Source organism: Schistocerca cancellata, chromosome 1 (genome assembly GCF_023864275.1).
Source record: "Schistocerca cancellata isolate TAMUIC-IGC-003103 chromosome 1, iqSchCanc2.1, whole genome shotgun sequence".
Lineage (NCBI taxonomy): Eukaryota > Metazoa > Arthropoda > Insecta > Orthoptera > Acrididae > Schistocerca > Schistocerca cancellata.
This window is the reverse complement of record NC_064626.1, coordinates 1,127,060,040-1,127,075,024: the sequence shown is the minus strand read 5'-3', so window position 1 is coordinate 1,127,075,024 and position 14,985 is coordinate 1,127,060,040. Positions and strand designations below refer to the sequence as shown.

The window sequence follows — 14,985 nt, the reverse complement described above, 5'->3', positions numbered from 1 at the left end:
TCACTATGCAGGGTTAAATCTGACTTTCGCACAGAAAGGGGTAAATTATGCTGCCACAAGTGTCTTTGGTCACCTACCAAACAGCATCAAAGGCCTGACAGATAGCCAACCAACATTTAAAAATAAATTAAAAGAATTTCTAGATGACAACTCCTTCTACTCATTGGCTGAATTTTTAGATATAAATTAAGGGAGGGGGAAAAAAACCAACTTAAACATTAGTGTCATGCAATATTTTGTGTAATGTAATATCTTTTATTAACCTGACACATTCCACATCATTATGAAGTGTCATATTCATAATCTATGGAACAAGTATTAATCTAATCTAATAGATAAAATAAAATGTTTATGACCCAAAAAAGACAAACCATAAGTTTAAGTAAACACGATCAACAATATAACATAGGAATCAGCTTATTTTCTCAAGGAACTCCTTGACAGAATGGAAGGAGTGATCCTTGAGGAAACCCCTCAATTTCGATTTGAAAGCACATGGACTACTGCTAAGATTTTTGAATTCTTGTGCTAGCTTATTAAAAATGGCTGCAGCAGTATACTGCACACCTTTTTGCATGAGAGTCAAGGAAGTGCGATCCAAATGCAGATCGATTTCTGTCCAGTATTAACTGAGTGAAAGCTACTAATTCGTGTGAATAAGCTGATATTATTAACAAGAAACAACAGTGAGGAATGTCTGTTGTGAACTGCACAATTTGAAATACAGCCAATGTTTCGCACAACATTCTTCACTACCAAGCTAGTGTCATCAGCAAACAGCAATATTTTAGAATTACCTGTAATACTAGAGGGCATATCATTTATGTAAATAACAAAACTGACCGCATCACTGATCCCTGGGGCACCCCCGATTTGACTGTGCCCCACTCAGACTCCACCTCATAGCCATTCTCAACACTGTGAACCTTTTGCTGTCTGTTGGTAAAGCAAGAGGTGAACCAATTGTGAGCTACTCCCATATTCCATAATGATACAACTTCTATAGCAATATTTTGTGATCAACACAATCATACGTCTTAGTTAAATGAAAAAAGATGCCTTGTGTTTGAAACCTTTTGTTTAATCCATCCAGTACCTCACAGAGAAAAGAGAATGAAGCATTCTCAGTTGTTAAACTACTTCTAAAGCCGAACTGTGCATTTGATAGCAAATTATGTGATATAAAATGATCAATTACCCTTACATACCAGGTGTACTGGTATGAAATGAACGCGTTTTTTTTTTAATGAAACACTAATTTTGAATTGAAAAATAAAAACATTTTATTCAAAGTACTGACCCTTGATTTCTATACACTTTGACCACCTTTCTGGCAATTTGTGGTTTCACGTACAACTCTCTCGCGGATTGTAAAATTGTTGCTCTTTGGTTTATTTATTCTCTTTGTAACAACACATTTACGAAAAGAGTTACGTGAAATACTTTTAGCAATGCTGTGCTTTGCTTTTCTTTATCATCATTACCTTTTAGCGGAATAAAATGTATATATGGAAGTCTTATTGTTCTGTATCTGGCCTAAAATTTAAGGAACGATTTTTCGTAACTGCAACTAATGCTAAGAATCAATATATCTTCCCTACTTCATAGTGATTAAAAGTTGAAATTACTTTGTTCTGAACACTAATGTTACAGTTCGTATGATCGTTCGAAAACACAAGTTCGCAGTGGATTTTATTTCTCGTTAAAATGCTATTTCATACCCCGACTAGCCCAAGAACATGAGACTCTCATTAAAAAATACGTTGTCACTATAAAGTTTGCCAGATCAGAACGGAGCACAGCAAGAGTCCTATCAGATTCTGAAGGTACATTAAATTATTTGCACTGTAAATTATATCCTATCAGCAGCCCGCGTCAACCTGCAACACATCATAAAATCTGCTGATCTTCACTGCCAGTCTGGGAGCTAAAAGAAATAATATTATTTTACTATTATTTTACTGCTTCCTTGCGGTATGCTCGACTATATTGTAAGTCGTTTAAATACGCCGCGGCAGCGGCTCTTCGTTCTCCACACAGCTCAGCACCACAGATAATATTTATATAACTGAAAAATGTCTCAACAGGATGGGATAATATGCAAGCAAGCTTAACAATAAATAATACAAGTTTTCATTTAAACAACTCTATTAAAACCTTTAAATATCTCAGTGATTACAGACCTTTGTGAATTCACACGTAATGGCGTACATTGCTTAGTCTCGACAAAAGAGTGCTACATTCGCGTTCTCTACGACAACAACAGGAGATCTTACTCGCACAACTTCCAAATCAAGAAGACAAAGACATTAATCTACATCACGCATTATATACTAGTTCCTTTTTTAATCTCTGTTTAACATTTATCTTCTGTGTCTGTTTTATTACTCGCCGACGCAGACGTTTTCAAAAATAAATAATAAAAAAAAAAACATAATTTTATGCAATGACACAAAATGATACATCTAATTCTCTAATTACTACATAATATATTGTTTTTGTTTCTCTAGACGTTACAGTGGACACCATGCCAATAGAAATGTTCGTCTTTTGAAGCAAACCAATAAGACACCCAATTTTCGACTTCTTCATAGGAATCAAAGTGTTTCTCAGCCAATGCGTGTCCCATTGATGAAAACAATTGGTAGTTGGGAGGGGCCAAGTCTGGTGAATACGGCGGTTGGGGTAGCAGCTCCCAGCCAAGTGTTTTGATTATATCCTGAACCAGTTTTTCTTTGTGTGCAGGCGAATTGTCGTGTAAAAAAATTACTTTGCTATGTCTTCTGGCCCATTCTGGTCTTTTTTCGATCAATGCATAGTTCAAATTGATCATTTGTTGTCTGTAGCGATTAGTATTCACAGTTTCACCGGGCTTTAGAAGTTCATGATACACCACACCTTCCTGATCCCACCATACACAGAGCATTGTATTCTTGCCGAATCAGTATGGTTTTGCAGTCGATGTTGGTGGTTGTCCCGGATTAACCTATGATTTTTCCCATTTAGGATTCGTAAAATAAATCCATTTTTCATCGTCAGTAACAATTCGATGCAAAATTGATTTTCTTTCATGTCTGTCAAGCAAAATTTGACAAATGGTTTTTCGGTTTTCCATCTGTCTTTCATTCAATTCATGTGGCACCCATTTTCCACACTTTTGGATCTTTCCCATTGCTTTCAAACGGTCAGAAATTGTTTGTTGTGCAACATTTAACATTGCTGCCATTTGATACTGACTCTAAGTATCATCTTCATCCAATATTGCTTGCGATTCGGCGTCTTCGAACTTTTTTGGTGGACTTCCACGTTCTTAATTTCTTACATCAAAATCATTATTTCTGAACCATTGAAACCATCTTTTGCATGTTGCTTCTGATAGAGCATGATTACCATATGCCTCGACAAGCATTCGATGCGATTCTGCAACACTTTTTTTCAAATGAAAACAAAAAATTAATGCTTTCTGCAAATCATCACTTTCTGGTACAAAATTCGACATTAATACACTGTAAACATATGATGTTTGTTCCATGACTTGATGTACACTAAATATCTTCGACATGTCATACCAACCAAACAAAAAAAAAAAAAAATAAGGCTCGTTCCCAACAAATGTTCCCTATCGACACATTTGTATCTTATCGCTCATTTCATACCGGTACACCTGGTACACAACCTTTTCAATAAATTTAGCAAACACTGATGGCATAGAAATAGGTTTAAAATTGTCTGCAGTATCCCCTTCTCCCTTTTTATAAAGCGGATTTACTACTGAGTACTTTAATCGTCCAGGAAACTGACCAATCTTAAAGGCAAAAATTACAAATGTGGCTAAATACTGGGCTAACATGCCCAGCACAGTACTGTAATATTCTGCTAGGCACTCCATCATATCCACGAGAACCCTTAGTCTTCAGCGATTTGATTATTTACTCACTCCCTCCCTTGTCAGAGGAGTATTTCAGACATCAGTCTCGGAAAGGCATTTTCCAAGAGAGTTATATGATTGCCTGTAGAAATGAAGTTTTTATTTAACTTAACAGCAACACTCAGAAAATTATTGTTAAGTATTGTACATATACCTGGCTTATCGGTAACAGAAATATTTTTACTACAAACTGACTTTATATCACTGACCTTGTGCTGCTGACCACACACTTGCTTCACAACTGACCATATGGTTTTAATTTTATCTTGTGAATTAGCTGTTCTCTTTGCCAGCCACATACTCTCTGCCTTCCTAATAACATTTTAAGCATCTTGCAATACTGTTTGTAATGGGCTACCGTAGCTTGATTGTGATTACTTCTAACATTTTGATATAATTCCTACTTGTTCTACATGATATCCTTATCCCACTAGTCAGCCACCCAGGCTGCCTTTTACTGCCAGTACCCCACTTAGAACGTTTTGCTGGAAAGCAGCTCTCAAAGAGCATGATAAGTGTGTTAAGGAAAGCATTATATTTGTCGTCTATGTTACCGAGGAGTCTGTAAATCTGTGACTGCTGTTATTTTCTCTGAATTGGGATGGACTCCATCACCATTAGCTTCTTGCCCCAGGACTTTCGTTTCCCAGATGATGAAAAGACATTTTTACAGATTCAGCTAGGGCTCTGCAGTCTGAACACACTTCACCATATAAAACTGTGTGCGCGACCGAGACTCAAACTCGGGATCTTTGCCTTTCGCGGGCAAGTGCTCTACCAACTGAGCTACCGAAGCACGACTCATGCCTGGTCTTCACAGCTTTACTTCTGCCAGTATCTCGTCTCCTACCTTCTCGGTTGGGCACACAGTTTTAATCTGCCAGGAAGTTTCATATCAGCACACACTCTGCTGCAGAGTGAAAATTTCATTCTGGACACTTCACCATAGTTGTCAGGTTACTTGGATCTTCTCAAAATTGTCATTGAACAAACTGCAATGTCATCCAGACAGCAAAGGCACATCGTACAGTTGAGGTGTTTAAGCAGATTGTCCATCATATGTTTGAAGTGGCAGGAGCATTACACTGTCCAAATTGCTTAACTTCACACTCACAGAGGCTGTGAGGGTGTAATCAGTGTGAGGCAGTGGGTAGACATCCTTTTTCATGAGTTAGTTCTCTCATTGGTAGTTGATGCAAAATGCCATGTGCCATCCTTGTTGTTCGCAAGACCTTAGGAGAGGACTAGGGACTCTGTGAGTTAGCAGTGAAGTCATCTTTGCAGCACCTTCTTCATTTCCTCAGAGATTATCCATTGTTCAGTCAGTGCGCAATGTAGGTCTGTCTTTTCTTCGTTCCAGGTTTCAAAGCATCTGAAAAGTGGTGCAGAACAGCTAACACTCGCTGACAGTGCCACCTGGTTAGGCCACATCCCATTGGGAGTTCTATATTTATTGTTCTCCTTTGCATTTTGTACAGTGGTAGCTGAAAACAATTGTTTGTTGATGGCACTAAGCTGCCCTTTCCTGGACTGGGTCAGATACCCATGTTCATATAGCTTTAGAGGTAAGTTGTGGCTGCTTGTGACAGTCTTTGATAAACTGCAATGTGTATGATCCTAGCTGGAATATAGATTTCCCTTGTAGGCATTAGTAGCTTTTTGCAGTTGACAAGAACTTCACAATTAAAGTAAGGGAAGGAAGGGAAAAACAGAAAGTAAAGGAATAGAAGTTGTCGCCGACATATGGTCAGAAGGATCTGGTTTCCCCTATTCTATCCACATATCACTCATTATACCACAGCAGCAACTGTGGTTTGATATACTCAAACTGTATATATTTTTTGCTATGATATTATAAAACAGTAAGATAAGCTTATGTCTGGGAGCCATTGCTGAAGGTTTGACTTTCCAGTCATTGTGATACACCTGTTCCGTATGATGTAAAATACTCTTAAGAGTTTTGACCACTATCACAGGTGGCCTCCTTCAGAATGAGAATGATTGTATCTCTAGTAGTTAGCAAAACAGCAGTGTATTTTACACTATTACACACCCATAAGAATGCAATTGAAACTTAATTCTGGCTGCATAGGCCAGCCTGAGTGCAGTTCTACAATTGTTAGGACACTAGACTCACATTTCGCAGGATGACTGTTCAAACTCCCTTTAGGACCTCTAGGCTAAGATTTTCTGTGTCGTCCATAAACTGATTATGTTAAATGCCTGGATTGGTGATGATTATGATGTCCCGTACTCTGTGACAAGAGCATTAGGCAAACGATGTGGGAGACCCACACCGCCGTACTAGGCAAGGTCCTAGTGCAGGTGGTTTCGACGACGACGACGACGACGACGACGACGACGACACCCAGTCATCTCGAGGCAGGGAAAAATCCCTGACCCTGCTGGGAATCGAACCCGGGACCCCGTGCTCGGGAAGCGAGAACACTACCGCGAGACCACGAGCAGCGAGCCTGGATTGGGTGGTGTTAAAAAGGAAATGGCCGAATTCCTTCCCCATACTTTCATCTGTTAACGACCTGATCATTGGTGAAACGTTAAACCCTGATCTTCCTTCCTTCTGCATTAGTCAGTGCTTTAAACTGCAGAAATGCTGAACAACTTTGCAGTGTTACTACTTGCTACCAGTTCACTTGTGAAAGTGAAGATTATAACTTCGTGTTAATAGCAGATTAAGTTCGTGTTCGTAGCAGATTAAGTTGGATAGCAATAACTTACAATAGAAAATCCGGGATGGAATGTAACAATATTATGAAAAGGAAAGTTTTCACTCGACATATAGCGGAGGTAGCAGCTAATTCTCTTAGTTTCAAGGCAATGATCAGAAATAGTTGTGTTCTGTGGGTAACTGTTGGTGGTTTTACCTTTCGGCACAGTTTGTGTTTTGCTAAGACAGTTTCCGGTATATGGTGAGTAGCGACTTTCCTTTTCATAATATTAAACAATGGAAAATCCAGGATGCAATGTAACAATACCAGAGAAGGAAAGTCACTACTCACCATATAGTGGAGATGCTGAGTCACAATAGGCACAATAAACAGATTCACACATTTAAAGCTTTCGGCCATTAAGACCTTTGTCAACAGTAGACACACATACGCACACACACACACACACACACACACACACACACACACACACACACACACACACAAACGCAACTTGCACGCACGTCTGCAGTCTCAGAGAGCTGAGACCACAAAGGCCTTAATGGCCGAAAGCTTTAATTGTGTGAATCTTTATTGTGTCTATCGCGACTCAGTATCTCCGCTATATGGTGAGTAGCAACTTTCCTTCTCTGGTATTGTTACTTTTCGTAATATTGTTACATTCCATCCTGGATTTTCCATTTTTGATTTTTGCCTGATGGCTTTTTTTTTTCGATCCTAACCCAGTGCTGCTTTCCTTTGTTACTATTTCCTAATGTATCACTATACTCAATGTCCATCCTGTGTTTCTCTTGTCGCCTCACTCTCTGTTATATGGTGAGTGGCAACTTTCCTTTTCATAGTATAATAACATACAATAAATTATCATAATACTGATGCTGACTTTGCAGGCTTGTGCAACTGACTAGTTTAGAATTACGGCAGTCAAAATTAGCATGTACATTCCTGTAGTTACAATTTTAACAAATTTATGATTACAAAAGTTAATTTTAGTTCAGTTATATTTCACTTGGCCATGCATTATAAAATGTAAATACATATTGATTAGGGTGAAGTGGGGTAAGTGTAACCATGGGGTTAATGTAACCATGGCTTATGGTGCCTTAAAGAAGCTGTATTTTTACCTGTGACCTATCACACATGTTAATTTACTCCTTTCTTTGTTATATTTAACCATAAGTTGTCAGATCTGACGTAAATTGGTAATTAATTTTTGGACTTGAGTTGACGTCTACATTTTCACTCTGGGAGAGAGTAACTTGCTCAGAATTTGGTGGTCTGTCATTTTTGCAGTTTTAAAGATAACTGCACAATTTTTTGGTTACAAACTAACTTTTGCATGATAATTTCAAATATGAGATTCGTTTTACTCTTGATATGCCAGGCATGGTTACACTTGCCCCAACTTTTTCCCATGTGGGGCAAGTGTAACCAATCAGCTGGGGCAAGTGTAACCATGTTTCCTTTTATAAAATATGACACAGAACTGTAAAGAATGCCACCATTTCAAATACAGTACAGTATGTGAAGCATTGTTTGACTAACAACAATGTTGAGCATGATAATTCATCCTGCAGCCAATGGATGTAGCAGTGTTTAAGAGTGTGAAATCTACTTGGGACCAAAAGTTAACTCGTCACCAGAGACATCATCAAGGGGTAAAAATTAGCAAATGTGACTTTTCCGATCTCCTCACTGCTCTATGGAATGAAACACCACCTGAATTGTTGAAATGTAGTTTTCAAAAAGCAGGAATATTCCCTTACAGTAGAGAAGTAATTGATAAAACTAAATATGATCCGGAGGCATATAAAAGATATGTAGCTCATACAAAATCTTTGGCAGAAACAAATCCATTGCCAGCTCACGATAATGCAGTCATATACTGTGTGGAAGCTATGTCTCTAACAGAAAGTACTCAGATTTTTGGGAAGCTTCCAGCTGAACAACCTCCAGAAATTTATAGGCCTACATCTACTGAGCCCTGCAGTTCTCCCAGTATCAGAGTTCTTTCTCAACCATTCCCAAGCTAACCAATGTTTCAATATGTTCTGGAACTTCTGATTTGTCATTTGAAAGCTTATTTTTGGAAACAGTCTGACAGTGTACTCCCACTGGTAAAACTAAGAAGAAAAGGATTGCACCAGGAGTTGAAGTTATCACTTTTCATGATGCCATCTTCAAAGAAAAAGAATTTTAAAGGAAACAAGAATAATAAGGAGAAAGCACAACAAAAAAGCATTATCAGCATAAAAAAGGGCTTGGTAATGAAAAGTAAATCTTCCAAACAAAGTGCTGTTACTTTATCCGAAATGGCATCTCAGAATGTTGTGCAAAAAAAATTCCCTTATTGCTCATGTGGGTAACAAGAAAAAAAGACTGGAAGTTGAATCAACAAGTGAAGAAAGTGAAACTGAAGGAGGCCGTCTATCTTTAATAAGTAGTGATGAAGAAAATGGGACCATAATAACACTGGACGATCTCAGGGAAGAAATGATAAACTGTGAAGAAGAAGAAGAAGAAGAAGAGGCAAACTTTTTTGAAACCAAAGATAAAATTACAGTTGGAAACTATGTTCTGGTAGCTTTTGCAGCAAAATGTAAGAAAGTTCATTTTATTGGCCAAGTTACCAAAATTAGTGATTTAGGAGATCCAGAAGTGATTTTCCTCAGATAAGTCAAAGCATGGCACCACATTCTACTGGCCTGATAGAAGAGATGAGACGGAAGTTCCATCCTCTGATGTCATTTCAGTGCTGCCTGAGCCTACTTTAGGTCACAAGGGAGACCTGACATTTGATGTTACATTTGGTTCATACAACATTCAGTGACTACATAATAGTGTGTGCCTAAGTGTGAATATAATAAGTTGAATTAGGGCAGTTTAGTATTAAACACAAATTGCCAACAACTTTAGTTCAATTACCATGAAAGATAATAGAAAGTGAACTTATAAAGTGAATTTTTCTTTTCTCTTGAGACTAGATATTTTATTAGTTTTGTTAAATTGCCTACTAAAGAAAAAATATTACTTTTGTAGAATTGAAACTAATAAATTACAGGCCTAAAACAAAAATAAAACATCTACGATGCATTCTGTTTCAGTGTTTTATGGTTTAGGCTAACACTTATTTTTTAGTTTAGCTAACATTTTCTGTGTATTTCATAATATACAAAGAGGCGTGCGCAAAAAAGTTCATATCTTGAGTAACATTTAAGATATTTTAATAATTTAAAAACCCTCAAATTCAGTAAAAATTGGGTAATCAGGCCACTTACCCCAAGTTTCTTTTACAATGCTCTGTATGGGTACAACAGTGTGGGGTTACACTTTCGCCGAACCATGGGGCAAGTGTAACCTCACAACACAAAATTTTGAAAACAATTATTTGACCATATATTTTTTTTCAAAAACAAAATTTGTATTGTTTAAAAGTCAATAAGTCAAACTTTAAGCATAAGAAATTTCAAATTCATATCTTCAATACCAAGTTGGCAATGTGGTGTCAAAGTTGAACTATGCCAAAATGTGGTTACACTTACCCCACGTCACCCTACTCAAAATTATATAGGATTAGCTGATTACATCTGAAATTTGTAAAATACACTGTTTTGGCAATATGTAAGCATCAAAATTTTTAGTTAAACAATAAATAATTCATCTTCAGTTTTGCTGACATTTAGATTGTATTACAGCATTTTATATTTTTGATTGGTATATATGACTTCCACATAACTTAAGTGTGGAATAGTAAATACAGTAATGTTTATGTGACTGACTTTTACATGTATAAAAACAGTAGTTGTCTACATACATCTGCCAAAAGGATGATAAGATCAGTTTAATTAGAATAAGCACAGGTCAATCACTCGTCTGACATTGTACTGGTGAATGAAACTGAAAATCTCATTGAGTATCTTGAGGATGAAAGGAATTTTTCCCTAGTGCACTACAGTGTTTATCTAAATTGTGTGTTGATTGAAGAATCAATACTGTATTGATAAAAAATGTAGTAAAATGGATGAAATCGTAATGAAGTACTACACTAATTTTATGGTAGAGTATTAGTGGCTGAAAGTTGCTTTACAGAAAGAAGTTGTTGTTGTTGTTGTTGTTGTTGTTGGCAGTAAGATTAGGATTATTTTTTGTCTTTAATTGCTTTATTAATACTGCTGAAAATTGGTCTTAGAAGTGCAGAGCAATAGCAAACTTGACTTTCATGTTTCAGAAATATTGCTTGTTAGATTGGCATGAGAGCAGATATGAAATACTTCGTTACTGTCAGATGACTTCTAACCATAGTACAAAATAATAATACTGTATTTGACTAAAAGTGCACATTGTTTATAAATTCAAACAGGAGGACGGGAAGTAAGATGTCAGTTGCAGAATCAGTCACTGCGGTTGCCAACAGATGAGACTCTGGGTTTTGAGGCTGCAGTTGCTGCTCTTGGCTTGAAAGCTAATGTGTCGGAGGCTGACCACCCACTCCTCTGTGAGGGAACTCGAAGACAGAGGTCGGTAATAGTACTTGTGAGTCTTTTAGAAAATTAGATTGTGAGAATTATTTGTACAGGGCGTGCCAAAAAGAGTTGGGTGTTTTTAGTTAATACCAGCTCTCCAATTTAACATTTCAACTATTACATAGTGACACATTGTTGTCTATGCAATACCTTTTTAATGGTAATGGAACTGTATTTGTGTGAGCACTGTGCATTTGTTATGAAAACATTTTCTAAAAGTGGGGCTCGTGTGTTTTATCTCAACAGCAAATCAGTCATGACTTCAATGTGGGTTGTAAAAGACATGCGATTTCCTAACGCAATTTTGTTAAGAGTGAAAAACTTCAGAATAACAGGTTCAGCTCTAGAACAAAAGTCAACAGGTCATCCATTGTCAGTCAGAAAACTAGGGAACATTGAACAAGTAAGACAAACTGTGGGGCCTAAACTGTGCTGCCCAGATGAGAAACACGCTTCTGCTATGCATCTCTCTGATAGCAGCATAAGATGAGTACTTAATTATAATCTGTTTTGCACTACTTACAAAATAGTCACAGTTCAAAAGGCGCAAGGTTATGCTAAAACCATGGCGTTTCCTGGAACAGGTGCTTGAAGTGATGACATGTGAATTGGTTCTCATGATGAGTGACAAGACTCATTCCAGTTTATTAGTTGTGTTAACTGGCAAAATTTATGCTGTTGATATATTCCACATAATTTTGTTTATCATGAATTTGGTCTGTGGAACAAGGAACTTACTAACTCAGATTGAAACATGAAAGGCATGCACATGTATCCTCTTCACAGTGACAGAGTGAAATAGAGTCATGAAGAGTGTGATTGGGCCCTGCTTCTCTGATGGTAACAGTGGACAAATAATGGACCCTGGGCATTCTCATGGATGAGCTGCAGATTTGTGTCAGAGTAAAATCTGAAGAGAGAGAGAGAGAATGTGTGTGTGTGTGTGTGTGTGTGTGTGTGTGTGTGTGTGTGTGTGTGTGTGTGTGTGTGTTGTTGACAAAGGCCCTAATGGCTGAAACATGTAATTGTGAGAGTCTTTTTGTTATGCCTGTCTGAGCATCTCTGCTATATGGTGAGTAGCAAATTTCCTTCTCATAATATTATTACAACAAAAAGACTGTCAGACAAAGCTTTCGGTCAAAAAGGCTTTCATCAGTATAGAAAAAGCACACGTGTAAACCCCCCCCCCCCCCCCCCCCCCCCCGCCCCCCACCCCACCACAGTTTCTGGCTGCCGAGGCCAGACTGTGAGCAGGAAAGAACAGAAGTAAAAACACCGTGACATGTGTTTTTGGAATAGAGGGTGCTGGAATGGGAACAGGGAAGAGACTAGTTGGTAAAGGACAATGACTAATGAAGGTTGGGGCCAGGAGGGTTACCAGAACATAGGGTATATTGTAAGGAGAGTTCTGACCTGCACAGTTCAGAAAAGCTGGTGTTAGTGAGAAAGATCCAGGTGTCACAGGCTGTGAAGAAGTCATTGAAATGGACATCCTGTTGGGCAGCTTGTCCAGTAACTGGGTAGTCCAGGCTGTTTCTTGGGCACAGCTTGTTGGTTGTCATACCCATGCAGAATGCAGCACATTGGTTGCAGCTAGTTTGTATGCCACATGACTGGTTTCACAGATAGCTCTGCCTTTGTTGGGATAGGTGATGCTAATGACCAGACTGTTGTAGGTAGTGGTGGGAAAATGTATGGGACAGGTCTTACATCTAGGTCTATTATAGGAGTATGATCCATGAGCCAATGGATTTGGAGCAGGGGTTGTGTAGGGATGGACAAGGATAAGGTGTAGGTTGAGTAGATGGTGGAGTTCCACTGTGGGAAGGGGAAAGATAGTGGGTAGGACATTTCTCATTTCAGGCCATGACGATACGTAGGTGAAACCCTGATGGAGAATGTGATTCAGTTGCTCCAGTTCTGGGTGGTGCTGAGTCACAAGGGAATGCTCCTCTATGGCCGGCCTGTAGGATTTTGGGAGATGGTGGGTGACTGGAGGGACACGGCATGGGAGACCTCTCTCTGTGCAGGGTTGGAAGGGTAATTACGGACTGTGAAGGCTTCAGTGAGGGCCTTGGTATATTTTGGAAAGGACTGTTCATCACTACAGATGTGACGGCCACGTGTGGCTAGGCTGTATGGAAGGGACTTATTGGTATGAAATGGGTGGCAGCAGCTGTCGAAGTGGTGGTATTGCCGGTGGATTGCAGATTTTATGTGGGCAGAGATACTGATGTGGCAATCTTGGAGGTGAAGATCAACATCGAGGAAGGTGGCTGTTGGATTGAGGAGAACCATGTGAAGCAAATGCTGTTGAGGTTCTGGAGGAATGTGGATAGGGTGTCCACACTCTATCTAGATCACAAAGATGTCGGTAAGAAATTTGAACTAGGGGATTGGTGTGGGATTCTGTGTGGAAAGGAATATTCTAGATGGCTCATGAATTTGTTGGCGTAGGATGCCCCCTGAATAGGTTGACATAGGAGGTGCCACACAGGTGCTCATTGCCATGCCCTGGATTTGTTTGTAGGTGATGCTTTCAAAGGAGAAGTAACTGTGGGTGGGGATATAGTTGGTCAAATGGACTAGGAAGGAGGTTGTAGGTTTGGAATCTATTGGGTGTTACGAATGGTGGTGTTAATAGTAGAAAGACTATGGGCCTTAGGGATGTTAGTGTGAAGGGAGGTGGTGTCAGTAGTGAATTTCTACTTGAGGGAACGACATGAAACGCTACACGGTATGTTGAAATTTTGACCTGTTTCATGTGACATCTACGCATGGTATGACCCCAGTATGTTCAAGGAGGTTCCTGGTTTTTTGTTCATGACAATGCTTGCCCACACGCTGCCAATACCAATATCGTCAAACAGTTCCTGGCAAAAAAGGGGTGGTGCAACTTGAACATCCACCATACTCACCAGATCTCAATCCTCCAGACTTCTTCCTATTCCCTCGATTCAAACTTTCTTTGAGAGGAAAGAGATTTGATGATATTCGTGACATCCAACGAAACATGACACAGATTTTGAAGACCACCCCAAAGCAAGACTTCATGCAAAGTTTCCAGGACATGTATCGTTGAGCTCAGCAGTGCATAGTTATGGGAGGTGACTATTTTGAAGGACAGTAAGGTAACTGTAGTTCATAGTTCATCTACGTTAATGTTACAGGACTTTTCACTGAATTTTATTGTCAGAGGTTGTAGAAGGGTAGATTGTGGGTAATAGTGTTGGTGTAAGAGAGCAGAGATGCTGTCGGTGGGGGTACAAGTAACTGGCCACAATGGTGCTAGATGGTTGGGTTTATGGATTTTAGGAAGCATGTACAAGGTAGGAGTGCGGGGCATTTTAGGGGTGATGAGAGAGGTGGACTCTGGAGAGAGGTTGTGGGTGGGCCTAAGGATTTGAGGAGGGACTGGAGGTCTTTCTCGATTTTCGGAATTTGATCACTGTGGCAGTGTTTGCAGGTGGATTAATCTGACAGCTGGTGGAGTCCTTCTACCGGGTAATCTGTGTGGCTCAAACCAACAGTGATGGAGCAGCAGATAGGATTATGAGGTACGGATCAGTTTTTAGGTGGTGGATTGCAGTGGTTTCTGTGGACATAAGATTAGCTTGTATGTTGAGGAATTTAGGGAATGATGGTGACACAATGTTCAGTTTTTGGTGGCAGTGGGACTGGATTGCGATTGGATGGAGCAGTGAACAGAGTCGGGCAGGGTTCATCATTGGTCTTTGGTTGAGTGTGATTTATAGGGTTGGTGGCAGAAAAGTGTTTCGACTGTAGTGATTGAGAGAAAATCTTTAACAAGTCCTGCATGACTGAATTTGGGAGTGAGGAAAAG

General features: G+C 39.1%; 1 protein-coding gene across 2 annotated transcripts in view; it reads left to right on the top strand.

Annotated features, from left to right (window-relative positions):
- LOC126092532 (zinc finger SWIM domain-containing protein 8 homolog) overlaps positions 1-14,985 on the top strand; it is a 503,186-nt gene that overhangs the window by 395,255 nt on the left and 92,946 nt on the right. For both annotated transcript variants that reach the window (XM_049908174.1, XM_049908164.1), the window contains exon 13: positions 10,979-11,135. In XM_049908174.1, coding sequence (XP_049764131.1) covers positions 10,979-11,135 — 157 coding nt within the window. The remainder of the gene's footprint in view (positions 1-10,978; positions 11,136-14,985) is intronic.